Source organism: Lepidothrix coronata, unplaced genomic scaffold (genome assembly GCF_001604755.1).
Source record: "Lepidothrix coronata isolate B3197 unplaced genomic scaffold, Lepidothrix_coronata-1.0 Scaffold6, whole genome shotgun sequence".
In the NCBI taxonomy this organism is placed as follows: domain Eukaryota; kingdom Metazoa; phylum Chordata; class Aves; order Passeriformes; family Pipridae; genus Lepidothrix; species Lepidothrix coronata.
This window is the reverse complement of record NW_016690186.1, coordinates 662,948-680,903: the sequence shown is the minus strand read 5'-3', so window position 1 is coordinate 680,903 and position 17,956 is coordinate 662,948. Positions and strand designations below refer to the sequence as shown.

The following is a 17,956-nucleotide window of genomic DNA, read 5'->3' as shown; positions in this document are numbered from 1 at the left end:
AAGTCAGAGATGTACCTGAAGAAAAGTGTTACTTTTCAGCTAGACGATGAGAATTTGGCCATTCTGTACACTTGGAGGCTGTGTCTAGAATAACTGGCACACACATGCTGTGATAAGCCGTGGGTCATGATCCTTTGATTATCCAGATTGGGGACCTAATAAAAGGCTGATGCAAATTCCTTTGGCCCAGAGGCTTTGACTGTCTCCATGTGGGACAGAAAGCACGTGGAGGAAAGAAGTTGGAATTGAAGCAAAAGGTGTTTGCAGTACAGGTAGGAAACCTAGAAGCATTCTTTTTAGGAGTTCTTTTTAGGAGTCCAATGGCCCATATATTTCCCCATAAATAACTGTTATGTTTCTGCTGTTTGAAGCAGTGTATTCTATGTAATAAACTGATGTTGCAACCCTAAAGCGAGATATATTGTCTAATACATTTCATACCAAATAGCTGTGTGTTATTCTGTATGCTGGCCTTGGTTCTGATGTTCTTCTGTTCATCTCCAATTTTTTTGGCATCCTCCTGCTCCAAGTGAAGAATCTCAATGGTATTTTTCATCCTTTTACATGTTGATACAGAAATAAAATGTATGTTTGGAAAATGAATCTCAAAATCACTAGAATCCAACTGAATGTCATATAGCATTCTGAGTACCAAGCTTCTATGCTGTAAATAATATCTAAATGTGTAGACAGACAAATTAACAGGTATGTCTCCATCACTGACAGTCTTTCTGATTCACAGCACCCTGTACTGCATTCACGGCACCTTAACTTTATCAGATCAAGATTTAAGAACCTTTAATCAGATGCTTATTACTGAGTTACTGAGAGTTACTGAGCAAACTAAGCACTCAAAAGGTGAGATGTGAGGTACTCCCTGAGGTTACAATTACCAGACCACAGCAAGCAGTGAAAAGATTGTTATAGTAACTGAGGGACTCGGTTCTGTTTTCAGGATGCTAACTGAAAGACAAAGAATACAATGGTGACCTCGGAGCTGGAAAAAAGATTGACAGTGAGATGTACCATACTGTCATAGGGTTTATATATTAATGGTTCAGGGAAGATCACAGAATCACAGAATTATTTAGGTTAGAAAAGACTGAGTCCAACTGTTAACCCAGCACTGCCAAGTCCACCACTAAACCATGTCCCCAAGTGCCACATCTACATGTCTTTTAAATACCTCCAGGGATGGTGACTCAACCATGTCCCAGACAGTCTATTCCAATGCTTGACAACCCTTTTGGTGAAGAAATTTTTCCTAACATCCCATCTAAACATTCCCTGGTGCAATTTGAAACCATTTTCTCTGGTCCTATCACTGGTTACTTGGTAGAAGAGACCGACCTCCAGCGTGCTACAGCCTATACACCTGTGTATATATATTCTATATACAAAGATAAAGAATATCGAATGTCTGAGATATGCAGATAAAATAAAATTGCTTTCATTAGGTAAGATGGAGAAGGCTGAAGAGAGAATCTCACAATGTTGGTGACTAGAGCAACATACTGATTGACAGAGGGAAAAACACCGTGAGGAGTAACATGAGCTACTTTATATAGGATAGAAAACCATTCAGCAAACATTCAAGGGATTTATAGAGAGCATGCCATTCTTTGAGAAGAAATTCAGTTTTTGTCTTGCCATTGTTAAAAAAAAATCAGCCAGCATAACATATAGATCACAGTCCCAGGAAGTTTCAGTTAATCTAGTTTAGTGCCTTGCTAGGAAGAAATCACACAATTAGGTAAGTAAATACATATAATTACAAAATCTCATTTTAAAACTTTTTCTCTATAGTCACTACAGGTTCCACTAGAGGGATGTTCTAGAGCTTGAATCCTTTTTTTGATATCTGTCTTAACTGTTTTCTAGTTTCCATCCTGTAGGGTAAAACACACGCAGGTATTCTTGCCAAGAATTGCAAGGCAGTGGAATGAATAAAAAAAGGTTTATTTCAGATGCAAGGACTCCAGGGGAAAAAGGCAATGCCTCTCCTTCTCCAAGGCTTTTTGTATCTTCTCTCTCTCCTTTCCCATCCTCTCTGGCCCGAGGAGGCCTTGTACATGTCTGCAAACATGTTATCTCTGTGCATACCAGGGACAGAGAGAACTCACTCACAGCTTCTCCATGCAACTTTCTCTGAAATGCAGAAGGAAGAAAAAAAAATCTAACCCATTTGAGAAGGCATTTTACAGTCTTTCTGAGTGAAATCGAGTTCTAGTTTTTCACCACAAATTCTTCTGAAATTATACCTATCCCTATACATCCTCAGCCTAGTTAATTTATGTATACATATCCCAAAGTCATTATTGAAAGCCATACTTAGATATGCCTTTTCCTCCTTGATATCTGTCAACAAAATCAGACATTCTCTTAACTTTTTGTCCTACATAAATATTTTATCCATTTCCTCTAATCATCATGGTTGTAATTTCTGAAATGCATAAGACATATTTTTCTTACTTGGAAGGATGTCAGAGGAAAGGAAGACTGTTTAATTGTTTAATGTATCTCTATTAAACGAGGAATTTGTCTTTTATAGCCCTAATGATATCAAATATCATTAGTCTAATCACCATGTTAATCAGCAGTAAGAATTATGGGGAATATTTAATGCAATTTTCTTACCTTATGTCATGGATTGAACCCCAGCTGGCAACTAAGACCCACTCAGCCACTTGCTCACTTCCCCCCACCAGTGGGATGGGGGAGAGAACTGGAAGAGTAAAACTGAGAAAATTCATGGGTTGAGATAAAGACAATTTAATAGGGAAAGCAAAAGTCACACACACAGGCAAAGCAAACCAAGGAATTAAATCATCACTTCCCACAGGCAGGCAGGTGTTCAGCGATCACCAGGAAAGGCAGGCTTCATCAGGCATAACAGTGACTTGAGAAGACAAACACCACCGCTCCAAACATCCCCCCTTCCTCTTTCTTCTTCTTCCAGCTCTATATGCTGAGTGTGATGCCATATGGTATGGAATATCCATTCAGTCAGTTGGGGGCGGCTGTCCCAGCTGTGTCCCCTTGAAGCTCCTAGCCTCCTTGCTGGCAGGGCAATAAGAGAACAACGAAAAGCCTTGATGCTGTGCAAGTGCTGCTCAGCAATACCAAAACCATCCTGTATTATGAACCCTGTTTTCAGAACAAATCCAAAACCTAGCCCCATACTAGCTACTATAAAGACATTTAAGTGTACCCCACCAAAACCCAGCATACCTTAATGAACTAAATTAAGACAAGAGGTTAGGTACACCCACCTAGAGTAACTTAAATGTTTTATATTTACCTATACGTATGTTTACTTATATTTTATACTTATACTTATTTTTTCAGTTTAATGTGTTCAAGCTACAACAATTCCTGTAATGACCAAGTTTAACTTGTTGATAAGAGTATCCCTCAGTGATACCATTTCCCTTAATTCCATGCCATTGATACGCAGCTTCCACAGGGTGAATGGTTTGGGTTGGAAGGGGCCCTAAAGACCAGCTGGTTCCAACCCCCAGGCCATAGGCAGGAACGCCTTTCACTAGACCAGGTTATTCAGAACTCCATCCAACCTGGTCTTAAACTCTTCCAGGGACAGAGCATCCACAGCTTCTCTGGGCAACCTGTTCTGGTGCCTCACCACCCTCATAGTGAACAATTTTTCCCTAATATATTTTCTAAACGTGCCCTCTTTCAGTATGAAGCCATTACCCCTTGTCCTGTCACTACATGCTCTTGTAAATATTCTTTCTCCATCTTGCTCGTAGGCTCCCTGAAGGTACTAAAGAGCCACAGTTAGGTCACCTTGAAGCCTTCTCTTTTCCAGGCTGAACAAACTTGATTCTATAAGCCTTTCCTCATAGGAGAGGTGTTCCATCCCTCTAATCAGCTTGCTGGCCCCCCTCTGGACTTGCTGCAACGGGTCAACGTCCTTCGTGTGCTGGTAAACTTCAGTGGATTCCAAACAAGTTGTTACATCTAGGCAGCCAATCACACCTTTGCAGAGATACAAACCCTTTCTTGGAGGTCTTTTTTAGCAGAGCTAATTTGCTTTGAGACCCTAATGTTTGATGTGAGTACTGTCAAGGCTGTCATTACACAGCACTGCACTGAGAAGAGGTGATAGATCCTAAGTAAACAGAAAGCCGTATTTAAGACAATTTAATAAAAAATTTCAAAACTTCATTTGAAAAGTGATCTACATTCATGCAAATCTGACATAGTCATATAGGACACTTGGAGTAAAAGATGTGAATGCAACCTGACATTTCTTGACATGCCCAACACAGCAAACAATATTTGCCTGGTGTAATTTTGTGAAACACATATTTCTGTATTCATTGGCATGATATTATTTAGAATTTTGATTACTGAAATGCATTTTGTTTGAGAATCTTGAGTTTAAGTAATTCAGCGAGTCTTTTTTATCTTTTGATAGCTAGGAAATGGAATGTGTCAGTCCTCACCAGTGATATGCCATCTGCAGGAACAAGCTCAAAGGTTTATATTACATTGTATGGGGATCAAGGCAGTTCGGGTCCTATTTTTCTTGATGGAGACAAGGGAAAATTATTTCAGAGAGGCAATGAAGACATCTTCACAGTAAGTAATATATATTCATTGTATTACCCTCTTGCATTCTGCCAGATCATATGACATTTCAAAAATCTATGTGATGAAAAGACAGCTTTTTGCGTGGTACACATATCTAGAAAAGGTAAATGGGACTTAAATGTAGAGCTAAATTTAGTATCCTTTCTCACTCACTCATCCAAATCTGATTTGATCCAACATATTTATTATCTGTTTAAGAAGAACTACTGTTTAATTTACATAGTGCCCCAAAAAAATACCAAGAAATATAACACAACAGATAATTGTTTAGTTTACAAATTTGAAACAGGGCTACAATATTAAAAATTAAATAAGGAAGTGAAGAATTAGGATATGGAGCAAATTTTTAATTTTGTTAAATACCTGCTGCTTTATTGAAGTAATGCCAAATTTTACATCTGTAATAAATCTGCTATCTGCAGCTGCTTCTGCTCCCAATGCCACAAACAAATTCCTTCCTCATCAGTCTTGTGGCATAGTGATTTAAGTGATCCAGAATAGGTCCCTCATCACAATCTGCATAGCTTGAGTGTATATATGGAATTGTCAGGGATTGTTTCTGGCAGGTGTCCACTATAGGGCCATATGACAAACAATTGCTTCCATTATTAGTATCCAGCATAGCAAGTCCCCTCTCTGAGAAAAGGTGTTTAATGGCAGCATTGATTAAGAGCTCACCTTTCCCACAGTAGCCTCATGGATGTTTGGGATGCAGAAAATGCAATTCTTTGCCCTCTTCAACCTGATGGAGTTTCTCAGAAGAAGCACTTCTGATATAGTATGTCATTGTCCATCTGTGATATCAAAAAATCCCAGGTTGAAAGAAGTAGACAAAACAAGTAACCAGTTCTCTGACAGATAAAAAACCCCCTTCACAACAGATATCATTGGCTCTTTACTGTTGTAATTATTGCAATTAATTTTACCTCCAATGACTTTTAAATGCAAAATATGGAGGCAGTCACATTGTTTGGGATTTAGGATTCCCCTCTCAGGCAAGTATGCATAGCACTGAACACAGTTAAAGAGAGCCTACTCTGAAATGTATAGAAAGAGAAAAGTCTCTCCGAGTGCACTGTATGCTAGATCTCAGCTGTGGTCTGTCCTCCCTGCTCTGTCTCTTTACTGTTTATAACACTGAGTTCAGGGAAGTTCATGATACAGGGAATTCAGTTCACACCCATCTATACACTGTCAATGAAAACATGAAAATGAGTTGTACAGAAAACAACAGAAGGACAGAAAATCAAGCCTACATTATAATGAAATAAATTATACAGTGAGGAGGGAAGACACTCATGGTGTGCTTCCAGTTCCTTGAAGATAAGCTTTCTATTTCTACACTTAGGTTTATACTAGTAGTTTAATAATCTTCATACAAAGTTATTCCCTCAGCACCCTGCTATCTGCACTGGACACACTCATCCTGCCTGCCCTAGAGCTAATCTTTCAAATACAGCTTTTAAAGTTGGTTTAATTGAAATGATTTGTAAAAGGAAACATCAAAGCTGAACACAATTGTTTCCAAATTGTAAGGTATACACTCCTGGAGGGGTAGGGAAAAACTCAGAGGTAGGTGGGTGGCAAAAATTATTTTGTAGAAGGTCAGTGGTATAAATGCTAAACTGAGTCAGGTTTTAGGGTCAAGACAGTTCTGCTTTTTAGTCATACAGAGTATATTCATCTCCCACTGAGGCTAATATTCAGTGGGGAACAGATACAGCAGCATTCATTTAAATGGAATTGTCAGGCCAATGGGTTTTTTGAGGGTTGTCCTTTAGAAGGCTCAAGGTTCTAATGATTTTTTGAAGCAAAATAATTTGGAAGCACTTGTTTAAATATCAGAATATTTAATTCCTCCAAACAAAAGTCTCAAAGTGAATTTCTGTTGCGCGTCTTTTCTGTTTGAAAATGGTTTTGTGTTTCATTAGTTGTATTTCTTTTACAGATCAATACTAGAAATATAGGACATCTCTACAAAATACGCATAGGACATACGAATGCAGGAAATTCCCCTGCCTGGCACTGTGAAGAGGTAAAAGCAGTGAGAAAGAAGTTTATCTTTCCAAAGGCAGTCACTAGGACAGTGGAGTCAAAATATGAGTAAGAAAAAATCCCTGGGATAAGTATATTAGCATCATCAAATACTTGCACCTTCATTTAAGGGATTATTTATGAAGGAGTGTTTTTGTGTGGAACTAAAGGCAGCTTATGATGATATGCATTGGTTGGCTGTTTACAATTTAGTGACAGCTGTACATTACGTTTCTTTAAAAATGTGTGGTTGGGCAGCAAGGAATACTGCTTAAGTTAGCTGCAGTTTCTACAGTCTTTCTGTGTTACAGAGTGACTAGAGTTTGTTGAAACCAAGAAAGTCATTGAATCCAGTCTGGCTAAGTCGTCTCCAAACCCGTGGCTGATGCTGGGTCCTTATGCACAGCATAAATACCTCAGAGCTACATTGCAAATGTTTCTAATTCTGTGTCTCTGAGGACAAAAAGACAATAACAGGTTCTTCTCTCTCCTTATGCAGAAATTATACCTTGATTCAGGTATAGCAAATATAATAAAGTAAAGAGAATCAGCTAGTTCTGTTTCAAGCCTCAGTTGTGAAGCATAATATATAAGTTTTTGGACTGGAAATTAAAGTAGGTGACTTTTATCCTTAGCATCCATGATGTACTATGTGTGCCAATTCTGTGCTATGCATGCCTGAAACACTTCCATCTTTAGGCCAAGAGTTTCTTATCTTTCAGTTAAGAGGCAGCAGTTTACGAAGAGTTTTAGAAACAGCTGGTAAACTCAATGTTAAAATTATATTTCAAGGTATATGTATATCTATGTAATGTAAAGTGTCCACTGGAGTAAAATATTCATTGATTGGTGCTCAAACTCTCTGGCTATTTGATGCTTGTTTTTATCTGAGACTGCATCTCAGAAAGAAGACTGAGATCTGGACGATGTTAACTGAAGGTAACATCAGGCTGTGAGTTCATACCTCTAGCCAGTGGCTGTCTATTCTGAAATATCATGTCACTGGTAGTATCCCTCTAAGAGCTTTCATGATAGAATTCTAGAGATTATATCTCTTTCAATTCAGGTGAGGATTGCCTGATTAGAAAACATAGGTATTTGTTTTTCCTGGAAAAGCAGAATGATGTAGCCAGAATATCATTTAAGATACTTTTTTCTTCTGTTTCAAGCTATTTTTGTTTTCATAAATATGTGTGTGGAAGCAGTAAAAGGGTGAAAAATACCTCATAGCTTTGTCCCATGAGACAATGGGACAGGTTACCTGCAATTTCTACAATGCATCTGAGTTAAGAAGCTAGAAAAGAGCAATGGGTTTTCTCTTATGGAAAAAGTTCATTTGTATACATAATCTTCGTATTAGAAGTTTTTGTTATTGTAAAATCTGACTCAACAAATAAACCTTTGCAGGTTTGTTGTATGTCACCATCTGTTAATAGAGGCTGCGCTGCCTGCTTTGTATAAGACGGACATTTAAACTGGGAAACGGAGGAAGTCTGAAAAAACAAAAGGAAAATGAAAAATGAGAACTTATTATTCTCCTCCTTTCCACCTGGGGTATATTAAATGAAATGAACAATAAAATTAAAAATAAAAAAAATCAACACTTCAGTGTGTTCCATTAGTTATTAGCTTATAAATTTTAGTTGTCTCCTTATGGAATCTCAGTCAATCAGGCACAGTTTTTAGGGCATGATTCATCAGCCAGATCATTCCCTCTTTGCAACTTTGGGCAGAAGGTCAAAGAAAAGAAGTGCATTCAGCTGAACAGACCATACAAGTAACCTGGTGTTTTGTGTAGCAGAGAGACAAAGGAGTACAGCCATTGATTTCTACACTTCATAGAATAGAAACAATCTACAGACATTTAACATCATTGTTCCTTGGGAAATCTACTTTTTTTTTTTTCAGGAAGAACTGCAATTAAAAGAGAGTGATCTGCAACTGCAGAGCTTTTCTGGTAATTAGGTGCACTAGACCTCCCTCAGTGTTCTGCGGTTTCTATGTCTGTTACTGTACTGAGATGATATCAGGCCAGAAAATGTCCACGAAGGTGCTGCTTTGCTAATCTAAAATCCCTTTTCAAGTTTTATCAGTAGATGCTGGCAGGCCAAGATGTGTCAAGTTTTTCAGACAAGATGAATCTCTGTCTTAAAATTTTAATATTCAAGAAGCAAAAGAGAGAAAAATGTTTCCAGTAATTCTGGGTTTCTTCAATGTTCAAATTAAGGAGATTAGATTCTGCAAAACACAGAGTGAAACTACAAGTAGGGACTATTATAACACACAGCAGCCTCCGAAGTGTTTACTTTGAAGTACAAAATAACCTCCTTCCCTCCTTCAGCTGGTATGCATATGGTCCTTTTGCTGCTGCATGCTAGAAGTTGGACATGAAAGAAAATTTTGTAGGGCACTGTGCAGGCCTCGACTGGTGTTGGGGCTAGCACTTTCACGGTTTGTTTATGTCACAAGCAGTGTTGAAGAATCAAAACCTGTTCCCTTAATTCCTGTTCTGATAAGAAAATAAGAAATAGAGCTGCAAGCATTGCCAAACTTCAAGAAGTTCCGTCTTTGGTAAGCCATGCCACCTAGTGCCAGCCCACGTGGATGTACCAGCTGGAACAACAGCTGTATTTTGTGGGAGTGAACCTGAGCTGATAAACCCTGTTTCTTGATTGCACAGAGTAACTTGAGTTACTCTGCCCTGTGCTTTCAAATCTTACTGAGTGAAAAGTCAGACCGATTTTTTATCATACACAGAGCTCTACCTGCACAGATTTCAACAGCATCCCACTCGTTTCTGTTCTGTACCATCTGGTGTCAGATCAGCAAGTTAAATTGGAATTTTTTGTGCTACTTAGGTGCAGTTGCTGAACCTTTCCTCAGGGGAGCAGTTTTCTTTCCCTGCACATCGATGGCTGGCCCAGGACCAGTCTGATGGGGAGATACCTGTGGAGCTTCCTGTTTTACAGCAGGGTCAGCCTATCCTTCCAGGTAAGCATAGTACCACATCAGCTAAGTCAGACTACAGACAGCTGTTGATAGAGGTGAGTTAATTGTTTTTCATCAGGCCCTCTATTACTTTCTGGCTGCTACAACACTTTTTCTGTGCTGTTTTCCTGTGGTTACTGGGCATACTCAGATAAAAAGTTAAGAAGCACTGGAAAGAAGATGGGAGAGTCTTTAATGCTTTGAATTTCACAGATTCCTCAAGAGGGCTAATTCTTTGGTAAGATTTTCAGCATGTGTGTTTGGTTTAATACAAAGGCAATGGTAAAGACACCTCACATATATGTAACTAACATGGAGCCAGCACATATGAGTCAAATTGCAAACTCTGTTTTCAATAATTGAGGATTATAGCTCCAGTATGACTATTGTAGCTGCTGTTTTAGTTTCTTTCTGATAAGAAATTAAAAGTGTAAGTGTGCTGTTGTGCTTTTTAATTTCTGGATGTGTAACAAAACTTTAAAAATATTTTGGAAGGCTATAAGTATTAAAATTTCCATTACTCACATGAAGGCTGTATTGTAATTAAAAGTGAATGATGCCAAATGGTACAAAAATTATTGGGTGTTGCTGCTGTTACCCTCTTTTAATGTCTTTACTACGCCAATCTCTGTGACCATGCTGGATGTTATTGCTATAGGATCTCTATGCTTGAGCAATGGGAAGGGGGTGGAAAGTCTGTGCTTTTTCTTCCCTTCTCTCCAAATGGCATTGACCCTCTCTGGCCTAAGAAAATTACAAGGGCATAGCAAGATCAGTGTGTCCTAGGAGAGATATGGGTGAGGAAACAAGAATGCTGGGTCAGATTCCCATCCTATAGGGTGTCATGCTAGAGGGGGAAGAGCTGTAATACCACTGGTATTATTTGTATTATTATTTCACCAGAATAAGATCCACCTGGAACATGCCTTCTTCTCTTCCCCCAAAAAATCATATCAGCTGCAGTGGACAAAATTAATGGGACTTGAGAAACTTCCATTCCAAGTTCTCTAGAAATTACAGAACCCCTTTTCCAGAATGTTTAATATTATAGCAATGATTGGTGGTATGTATATGGCCCTTTGTGTTTAACTTGTGAAACAGAAATTGTAACAGGTATTTCAGTGGTAGCAGCTGTTGTGGGTGCAGCTAGAGGAAGAGGATGTAAATAAATTCGAGGGGCAGAAGTCCAGAAAATGGCCCATGAATGTGGAGAAGCTTACCATGGTACAGTTACTCTTATAATAAAAAGGTGGGTGGCCTGGAGTTGAATTTATGCCTGTCTGTGACAAATGCACTCTCAGATTAAGAACCTGACAAGAAGAGCAGAAAACACAGGTTTGTGTTTCATTAGTATGTTTTAAGAGAAACAAAATTGCAGGAGAGATTTCCTCCGGTGATGTACTTAACAGCTGCAAATGGTTCATGAAGCACTGTAGAGAGAGGCCCGCCCACATTAACCACAATGACTTTTGATCTTGAATGGTCATGATCTTCGTACCCTTGAGGGCATGAAAAGCCTCAGCCAGCCTGCTTCCTCACAGGTTTGGTCTCTTGGGTTAGGAGATTTTGATATTATTATTGCAGGGGGACATAGCACACTGGTGTAAAGGTCAAGCACCTCCTAACCCATCCCTTTAAATAAACGTTAATTAATTATAATTAACATATTATATTGAATATGCTCAGTTTCCATATTTGCAGTATCTCTTCTTCCCCAAATGTTCTCTTGTTTAGATATTCTGGGACACTGACCTCAACAACATCCTAATTTTCAGGCTCTTTCTGAGTAGCTAGTTTCCTTGTTTCTGAGATAGAGATACAATGGAAGACTTTTACTATCCAGTAATCTTTGTGCATAACAAGCTCAAAGGCACACTTACAACCATCCTCTCAATCTGTATTTTGTAGCCAACAATTTCTCCCTCACACAAGAGAGGAAGAAAAGAACTTCTCTGCATTTCTATCAGCTTCAGTGTAAGAGGAGTCATGCTGAAGCCTTTGGAGAAGACAGTTTCATCTCTGGCTTAGTAATTGAAAGGCAGCCTCTGTGTCTTTTTGCCAATATTATATTTCTGCATGAGTCAGTGAAGAGGGAACATAGGTTTTAACTTCAGAGAAGATAGTTTGATAGAACAGTAAAAAGGTCTGGATTCAATGTGAACGAGAGATGATAAGAGGCACTTTAAAACCAATTTCTGAATAAAAAGAGGCTGAAACACTCTCTGATTTAACATTCTCTTTTTATTCAAAGGAAAAACATGGGAGTTAAACTGTTAAGAAGTATTACATAGAGACTTTGTTGCTGTAATGCTGGAGGACTGAGCACCGTTCATTTGACATTTTAATCTTCTACCATTCTGCTTTTGTCCCCTTCTGCTCTGGTTTATAACACAAGTTTTAATGATATGCTGGGAATAAATCAGAGTTACACAGTGTTGGTAGCTGGCGGACCTTTGCTTTTCTTCTTGCAGAAACTGGAAAGTAGGTAGTTATTGAAGGAGGCTATTGTAGCAGTAGAAAGGATTGTTGTGGTCCTAGACATGGGATTGTTGGTGTGGAGAAATGAATTCTCTGTCTCTGTCATGGTCTGTTCATGGGGAATCTGTTCATGTGAGTGCTGCAAAGAAAAATTTGGGCAAGTAAATAGATCATGTGGTGACCCGTGAAATGATATGGGTAAAATGTGGTCTAAATTAACAGTTCCTAAATGAAAACTATTTTGAATATTGAGACAGGCATACTCTGGGAAAAATATTACCTGATTATGCTGACAACTAAAGACTGCCAAAAGCTTCTGTATCTTAAATGTGGCTGTCTTTTACCCAAATAACAATAGCTGATCTGAAAAAAATATTTGTTTTACCTCCTTGTTCTATCTTTCATAATTCATAGGTGTGGGTGAAAGAACTGAATAATCTTAACTGTAAATAATCTTAACCCTTACACTTTCTAATTTCAGAAATTATATGTTTGCAAATGTAATGTTCTACAGTTACAGAGAAAATTAGATGTAAGAAACACATTTTCTTCTCTTAATCTCTATTCTGCACACTTTTCCATGAAATACCTAAAGGAAAGAATCATAGAATCATAGAATATTTCAAGTTGGAAGGGACCCATGAGGATCATCTAATCCAACTCCCTGCTCATCTCAGTAGTACCTAAGGCTAAACCACATGTCTAAAACATCCAGTCATTCCTTGAACTCTGACAGGCTCAATGCAATGACCATTTCCCCGGGGAGTCTGTTCCAGTGACCAACCATTCTGTAGTGAAGAACTTTTGTCCTAAGGTTCAGTCTGAAATTCCCCTGACGCGGCTTCATTCCGTTAAGAGAACCACAATTTCCTAGGATGAAAACTGTAAGCATTATAAATACTTATTATAAAGCTGGGATGATCCCTAGGCTTATGAGAGGTAAAGAGAAATGTAAAAAAAATGTTAACATTGCTTGAAATTTTAAGCTAGCAATTTTAAGCCTCTATGCTGGATTTAGTAATAGCATATGTCTATGGTACAATACTTCAGAGGAGCTTAGAGGTTCTTATCTCAAAATAAGCTATCTCTCATGTCAGAAGCAAACTACCACTAGTGTTCTGTGTGGTCACATTAAAATAACCTGTGCAGACTGTTTACCCTTTTAGCCAGATTGCTACCATTATCCAAACCAAATTCTTCAAAGATGGCTTGTATAGTAACATGCACAAAAAATGCTATGTAAGTAAATGAGAGATAATCATAAGAAAAATAAGGATAAAAGGAGAAATTATAAACACTGACCAGCCGCTTAGCATAATTGCGGATATGGACTGATCGTGAATGAATTTTCACTACTTATTAAAAAGAAGACATTTGTCTATCAGAAGACTGAAATGTGGAAGCAACCTCCTTCAGAGAATTACAGTCAAGCTTTATAACATGTTTCAAACGGAAACTGACAATTGAGTGATAATAATGTTAATGTTGTTTTGGACCCAGTGGTTCAGAAATTCTTTTCTACTTGCAAGACAGAGAAGCACAAGGACATCTACACCTGGAAGAAGAGCTTGTGTGGCAGAAAATGAGGTTTTTCTCTCGCCCTTTCATTCTCTTTGTCTAACAAATCATTCTTACCGTATGTGGGCATAAATTTTGCCTTTCCCATATTTATACTGAGTATTATGATTGCAAGTTTTTATCTTAATTCTGAGTTTTTTGGAGTTCCTACATTTGCATTTTAGTGAGCACAGTTTTATATTGATACATATTTTTATGTATCATAGTCTTTACTTCAGTTTCATTAGATTTTGACTCAAATTTAGTTTTATTTGCATTATCCATTTCCATTAAATAAATGATTTATGGAATTTAAGTCCTAGTTTTTTCCCTCTGAATTTATATCCTTTAAAAAATTTACATCCTTTAAAGAATTTACACATGGAATGTAGAGAGATGGTAGTTACCTCATCCCTGGACACATTCAAGGTCAGGTTGGACAGGGCTCTGCACAACCTCCAGTAATTGAAGATGTCCATGATCATGGCAGGGGACGTGGACTAGACAGTCTTGAACAGTCTCTTCCAACCAAACCATTCTATGATTCTATCCTATTGCATGAATTACTAAAATAATAAAACAATGGAGCTTTCTGAGTTCCAAGGCCCTAGAAAACTAAAATTATGGTGCTACATTTTTGTCTGTTTGGTTAACTAGTGCATTGAAAATGTTAATGGTTCTGTTGCTTTTTGTAGTTTTGATCTCACCACTTATGATGAAGCTAATCTTGGATTTATATTATTTACTTTTCAGCTTTATGATGATTTCAAAAGATGCTGCAGGACAAAGACATACTATTGTGAAGTTTAATTCTCTTTGTGTTCCCCACAGTGACATCCTGGGACAAAACCCATAAATGTAACACCAAAGCAAGTTGTATATTATTTTACTGAATAGGATTTTTAAGGTTTTGTACGCTGTCTTTGACGCAGATGTATTTGGACTCTACAGACACATTCCCAGCTAGATGTTATTGTAACTATAATAGTGTTTGTGATAAGAAAAGTTGTCATCTTTTATTGTCAGTGACTGTCTATGAAGTGCATGTGACAACAGGAGACCTGTGGAATGCTGGAACTGAGGCTGATGTCTATATTTCTGTCTATGGAGAAAGAGGTGATACAGGATCAAGACAGCTGCTCAGGTCACAGAAATCCAAGAAATTTTTAAAAGGACAAGTAAGTGAAAGACAGGGAATTTTTTTATATCTTTGGCTGGCTTTTATCTCTCAGGTGGGTGGTTATTCCAAAAAAGGTGCAATTAGAAAGGAGATAATTACTTCATTTGGGAAGCATTCCAATGGCTTCCCAAAATTCCATAATTAAGCCCAAAATACTTTCTCAAGTTATGCCAGTGCTTTTGGAAGTCAGAATTTTCATTTATAACATAAGTAAGCTGTGTACTTTTGTTTTTCATTCTTCTAAAAATTTGATTTAATATCGAATAATAAATGAAATTGCATTTTATATCTGAATTTCTAATGTTGAAATCTGCTGTAATTTGTAGTAGTTTAGACTGTGAAGCTTTCAGCAGGTTTCTCTTTCCTGACTCTGATCACATTCATTTGAATGGAACTACTGCCATTAGCAAGTGATCAGGCTTACTTACTACTTCTATTTCAGGTAATCTGACCTTCATGGTTTGTTCTCACTTTATCATTAGCTGATATTTTAAATGACCTTGACAAAAGAGTTATAAGGGTTTATGGGTCTTCAGAATTTCATGGCTGAGGAATTCTCTGCTTTTTTAGATTTTACTGAAATTTCATTGATTGATTACAGACTGACATCTTTGCTGTTGAAGCCGTGCACCTTGGACATTTGTACAAGATTGTTATAGGACACAATGGTCTTGGATCAGGTCAGAAATCTCTCTCTCTAGTCACTGAATACTGCCTGCAAATTTATTAATCTTTTATTGGAAATACAATGTGTATTTCTAAAACTGAATATGTGATAGCATTTTTGAAGTGAAAGACAAAGGCTTCTAAAAAAACTTCAAATGACGTAGTTACCTTATCGTATCATCATAGATTTCAAATATTTTGTGTTCATTTTCAAATTACTCTCAACCAATATGTTAAGGACATCATCTGCTAGTAATTTTTTTACTAATCCCTATGAAAAAACTATGAAGAGGGAGAATGTCTGCCCCTTAAGACATTGATTGTGTCTTGTATTAAAGTTAAAATGGGCTATTAAAATTTTACATTGATTGGCATTATCAGTTGCACTGTAAAGATGCAGTTGAAGAGTTTTCTACACCAAAGTCATTAGACTTCCAATTAATGGTGAAACTTAAATTGCTTGCAGCCACAAGTTGTATTTTTCAAACTCTTGAGCCTAAATATTGTAAATCATGGCAATTTATTTTGAGCCATGATAACCTGCTATCTAATTTTGTTGATATTTTTATTGGCAAAACAAACACAAGTCATACAATGGCTTGTTAAGGAGGGAGGGATGTAACCAGGGAGAGACCTAGCAGCCTGCAGGCCCAAAACCAAGCCCTACAGTACCTAGAGCAGGTACTGTCTTCTCTCCAGACATCAGGGTAGCTGTGACTCTAGCAACCTGTCAGTGGAGCTACAGATTTTGCAGTTCCAGTAGAAGACAGCAAGCTATAGGAAGTCTAACATCAGTAAATCCATCAGTCTGTTTCTCATAAACAAACTTTTTTTCTTTTTACTTTATTTGCTCTAAGGAAATGGATGGTTTCTGGACAAAGTTGTAATCAAGGATCCCATAACAGATTTGGATTATACTTTTCTATGTCACAGGTTGGTGGTGTTTAATTTGGGTTAGATTCTTAATAAATTTGTAACTACTCTCAGTTTTTCTCCTGAAATGTCCTGTGAAGGTAAATATGTGTTTCGTAAAAAGTAAGCTGAAATGGTCTGATACTTATTACGGCTCTCTGAGTTGTACCTGCCCCAAACCTCTGGTGAATTTGATCTAATGAAAAAGCAGTAAAATATTCTGCCTGGGAACTTTCTATTCTTGCACCTTTTGAACTATTTAAGGCATGTTTTTTTCACATATTCCCCATATTCAACACCTTGTATCTGACACCAGCAGGTCCATCTGTTCTTCCATGTCATGCTATGCAAGGCAGAAGAGTGGGTTGCTGTCCCTCTAGCAAACTGTTCCTGGTTTACTGAAGTTAGTATGGAGATTAACATGGGGTTCAGTGAGCTCAGGATCAGACTTCAAGATCCTGTGAAATGGTAATCACAAATGCAGCCACCTGACCACATCTCTTTTGCTCATTTGCTTTGCAGCCTTTCACTGAGCTGCCACTTAATTTGAAGTAGTATTAACTTCCCCTCCTTTCCCCCTGGAGATGCTGCTGCTCTGAATCTTCTGTTCTATAACTCATTTCCAATTTTATCTATGCCTGATTAATTCTCAACACCTTGCAGAAAAATTTTAATCGATAAAGATCAGTGCAAATATTAGGAACGGTAAAGTCCAGTCACGTAAGATTCTAGCTGCAGCTTGCCAGTGGCACCCCAATTCTATTTCCTCCTCTCACTTCCATGAGTGAATAAATAACTGCCTGAGACAGCTCGGAGTGAGCGATGTGCACACTGAAACTGATTTATGTGTGAGTAAGGACTTTCTGCCTATCAGATACAGCACCTCATCCTTGCCTGACCTAATTTTGATTCTGTATTCTAGATGAGATGAACTGCTATGAAGAGATCTATAATGCTAGCTTCATACATAATTTAGGGAGAGTTCAAATCCATTTCAGGCAGAAAAATAGAGGGTATGTGCTATTTATTGTTCGAGCCTGATGCCGTGCTTGCTACTATACTCGAGTGTGTGAATGCTTTTGAGTCTAACGGAGTTAGACTTAACTGACGTAAGTAGATGTGTACGATGGCATTGTAAAAATATCTTTCAGACATGGTAAAAGTGATGCCAGTGTTGGATTTGCCTCCTTATATCAGGATTTTCAGGGCACAGAACAATTTGCATCCTGCTGTAGCCTTCTTGCAGACAGGAAGAGCAAACATCATGACCACTGCACATTATGTTATTGATCTGGTTTTATTGATATGAGTTCTCTGATTTGTATTAAATGGGTTAGGCCCTTGTACCTCAGTCCAGGAAAGCATTTACTTGTATTTCACCAAGAGCAAGTAAGCAAAATAATTTTTTTGTCGATGGTAATCTCTTTTCACTAAAGCTGGATTTTTGTATTGCTGTTTGTCAGCCTTGAGACTTTAATACATTGAACAGCGAGTATCAGCATCCAAATGCCAAGTATACATTAC

At 37.8% G+C, this 17,956-nt stretch overlaps 1 protein-coding gene across 1 annotated transcript in view; it reads left to right on the top strand.

The window, feature by feature from the left end:
* Positions 1-17,956, top strand: part of LOC108505102 (oxygen-regulated protein 1-like) — a 30,496-nt gene that overhangs the window by 10,377 nt on the left and 2,163 nt on the right. The window contains exons 5-9 of the mRNA XM_017830790.1: positions 4,442-4,605; positions 9,510-9,642; positions 14,701-14,852; positions 15,456-15,534; positions 16,378-16,453. Of these exons, the coding sequence (XP_017686279.1) occupies positions 4,442-4,605; positions 9,510-9,642; positions 14,701-14,852; positions 15,456-15,534; positions 16,378-16,453 (604 nt within the window). The remainder of the gene's footprint in view (positions 1-4,441; positions 4,606-9,509; positions 9,643-14,700; positions 14,853-15,455; positions 15,535-16,377; positions 16,454-17,956) is intronic.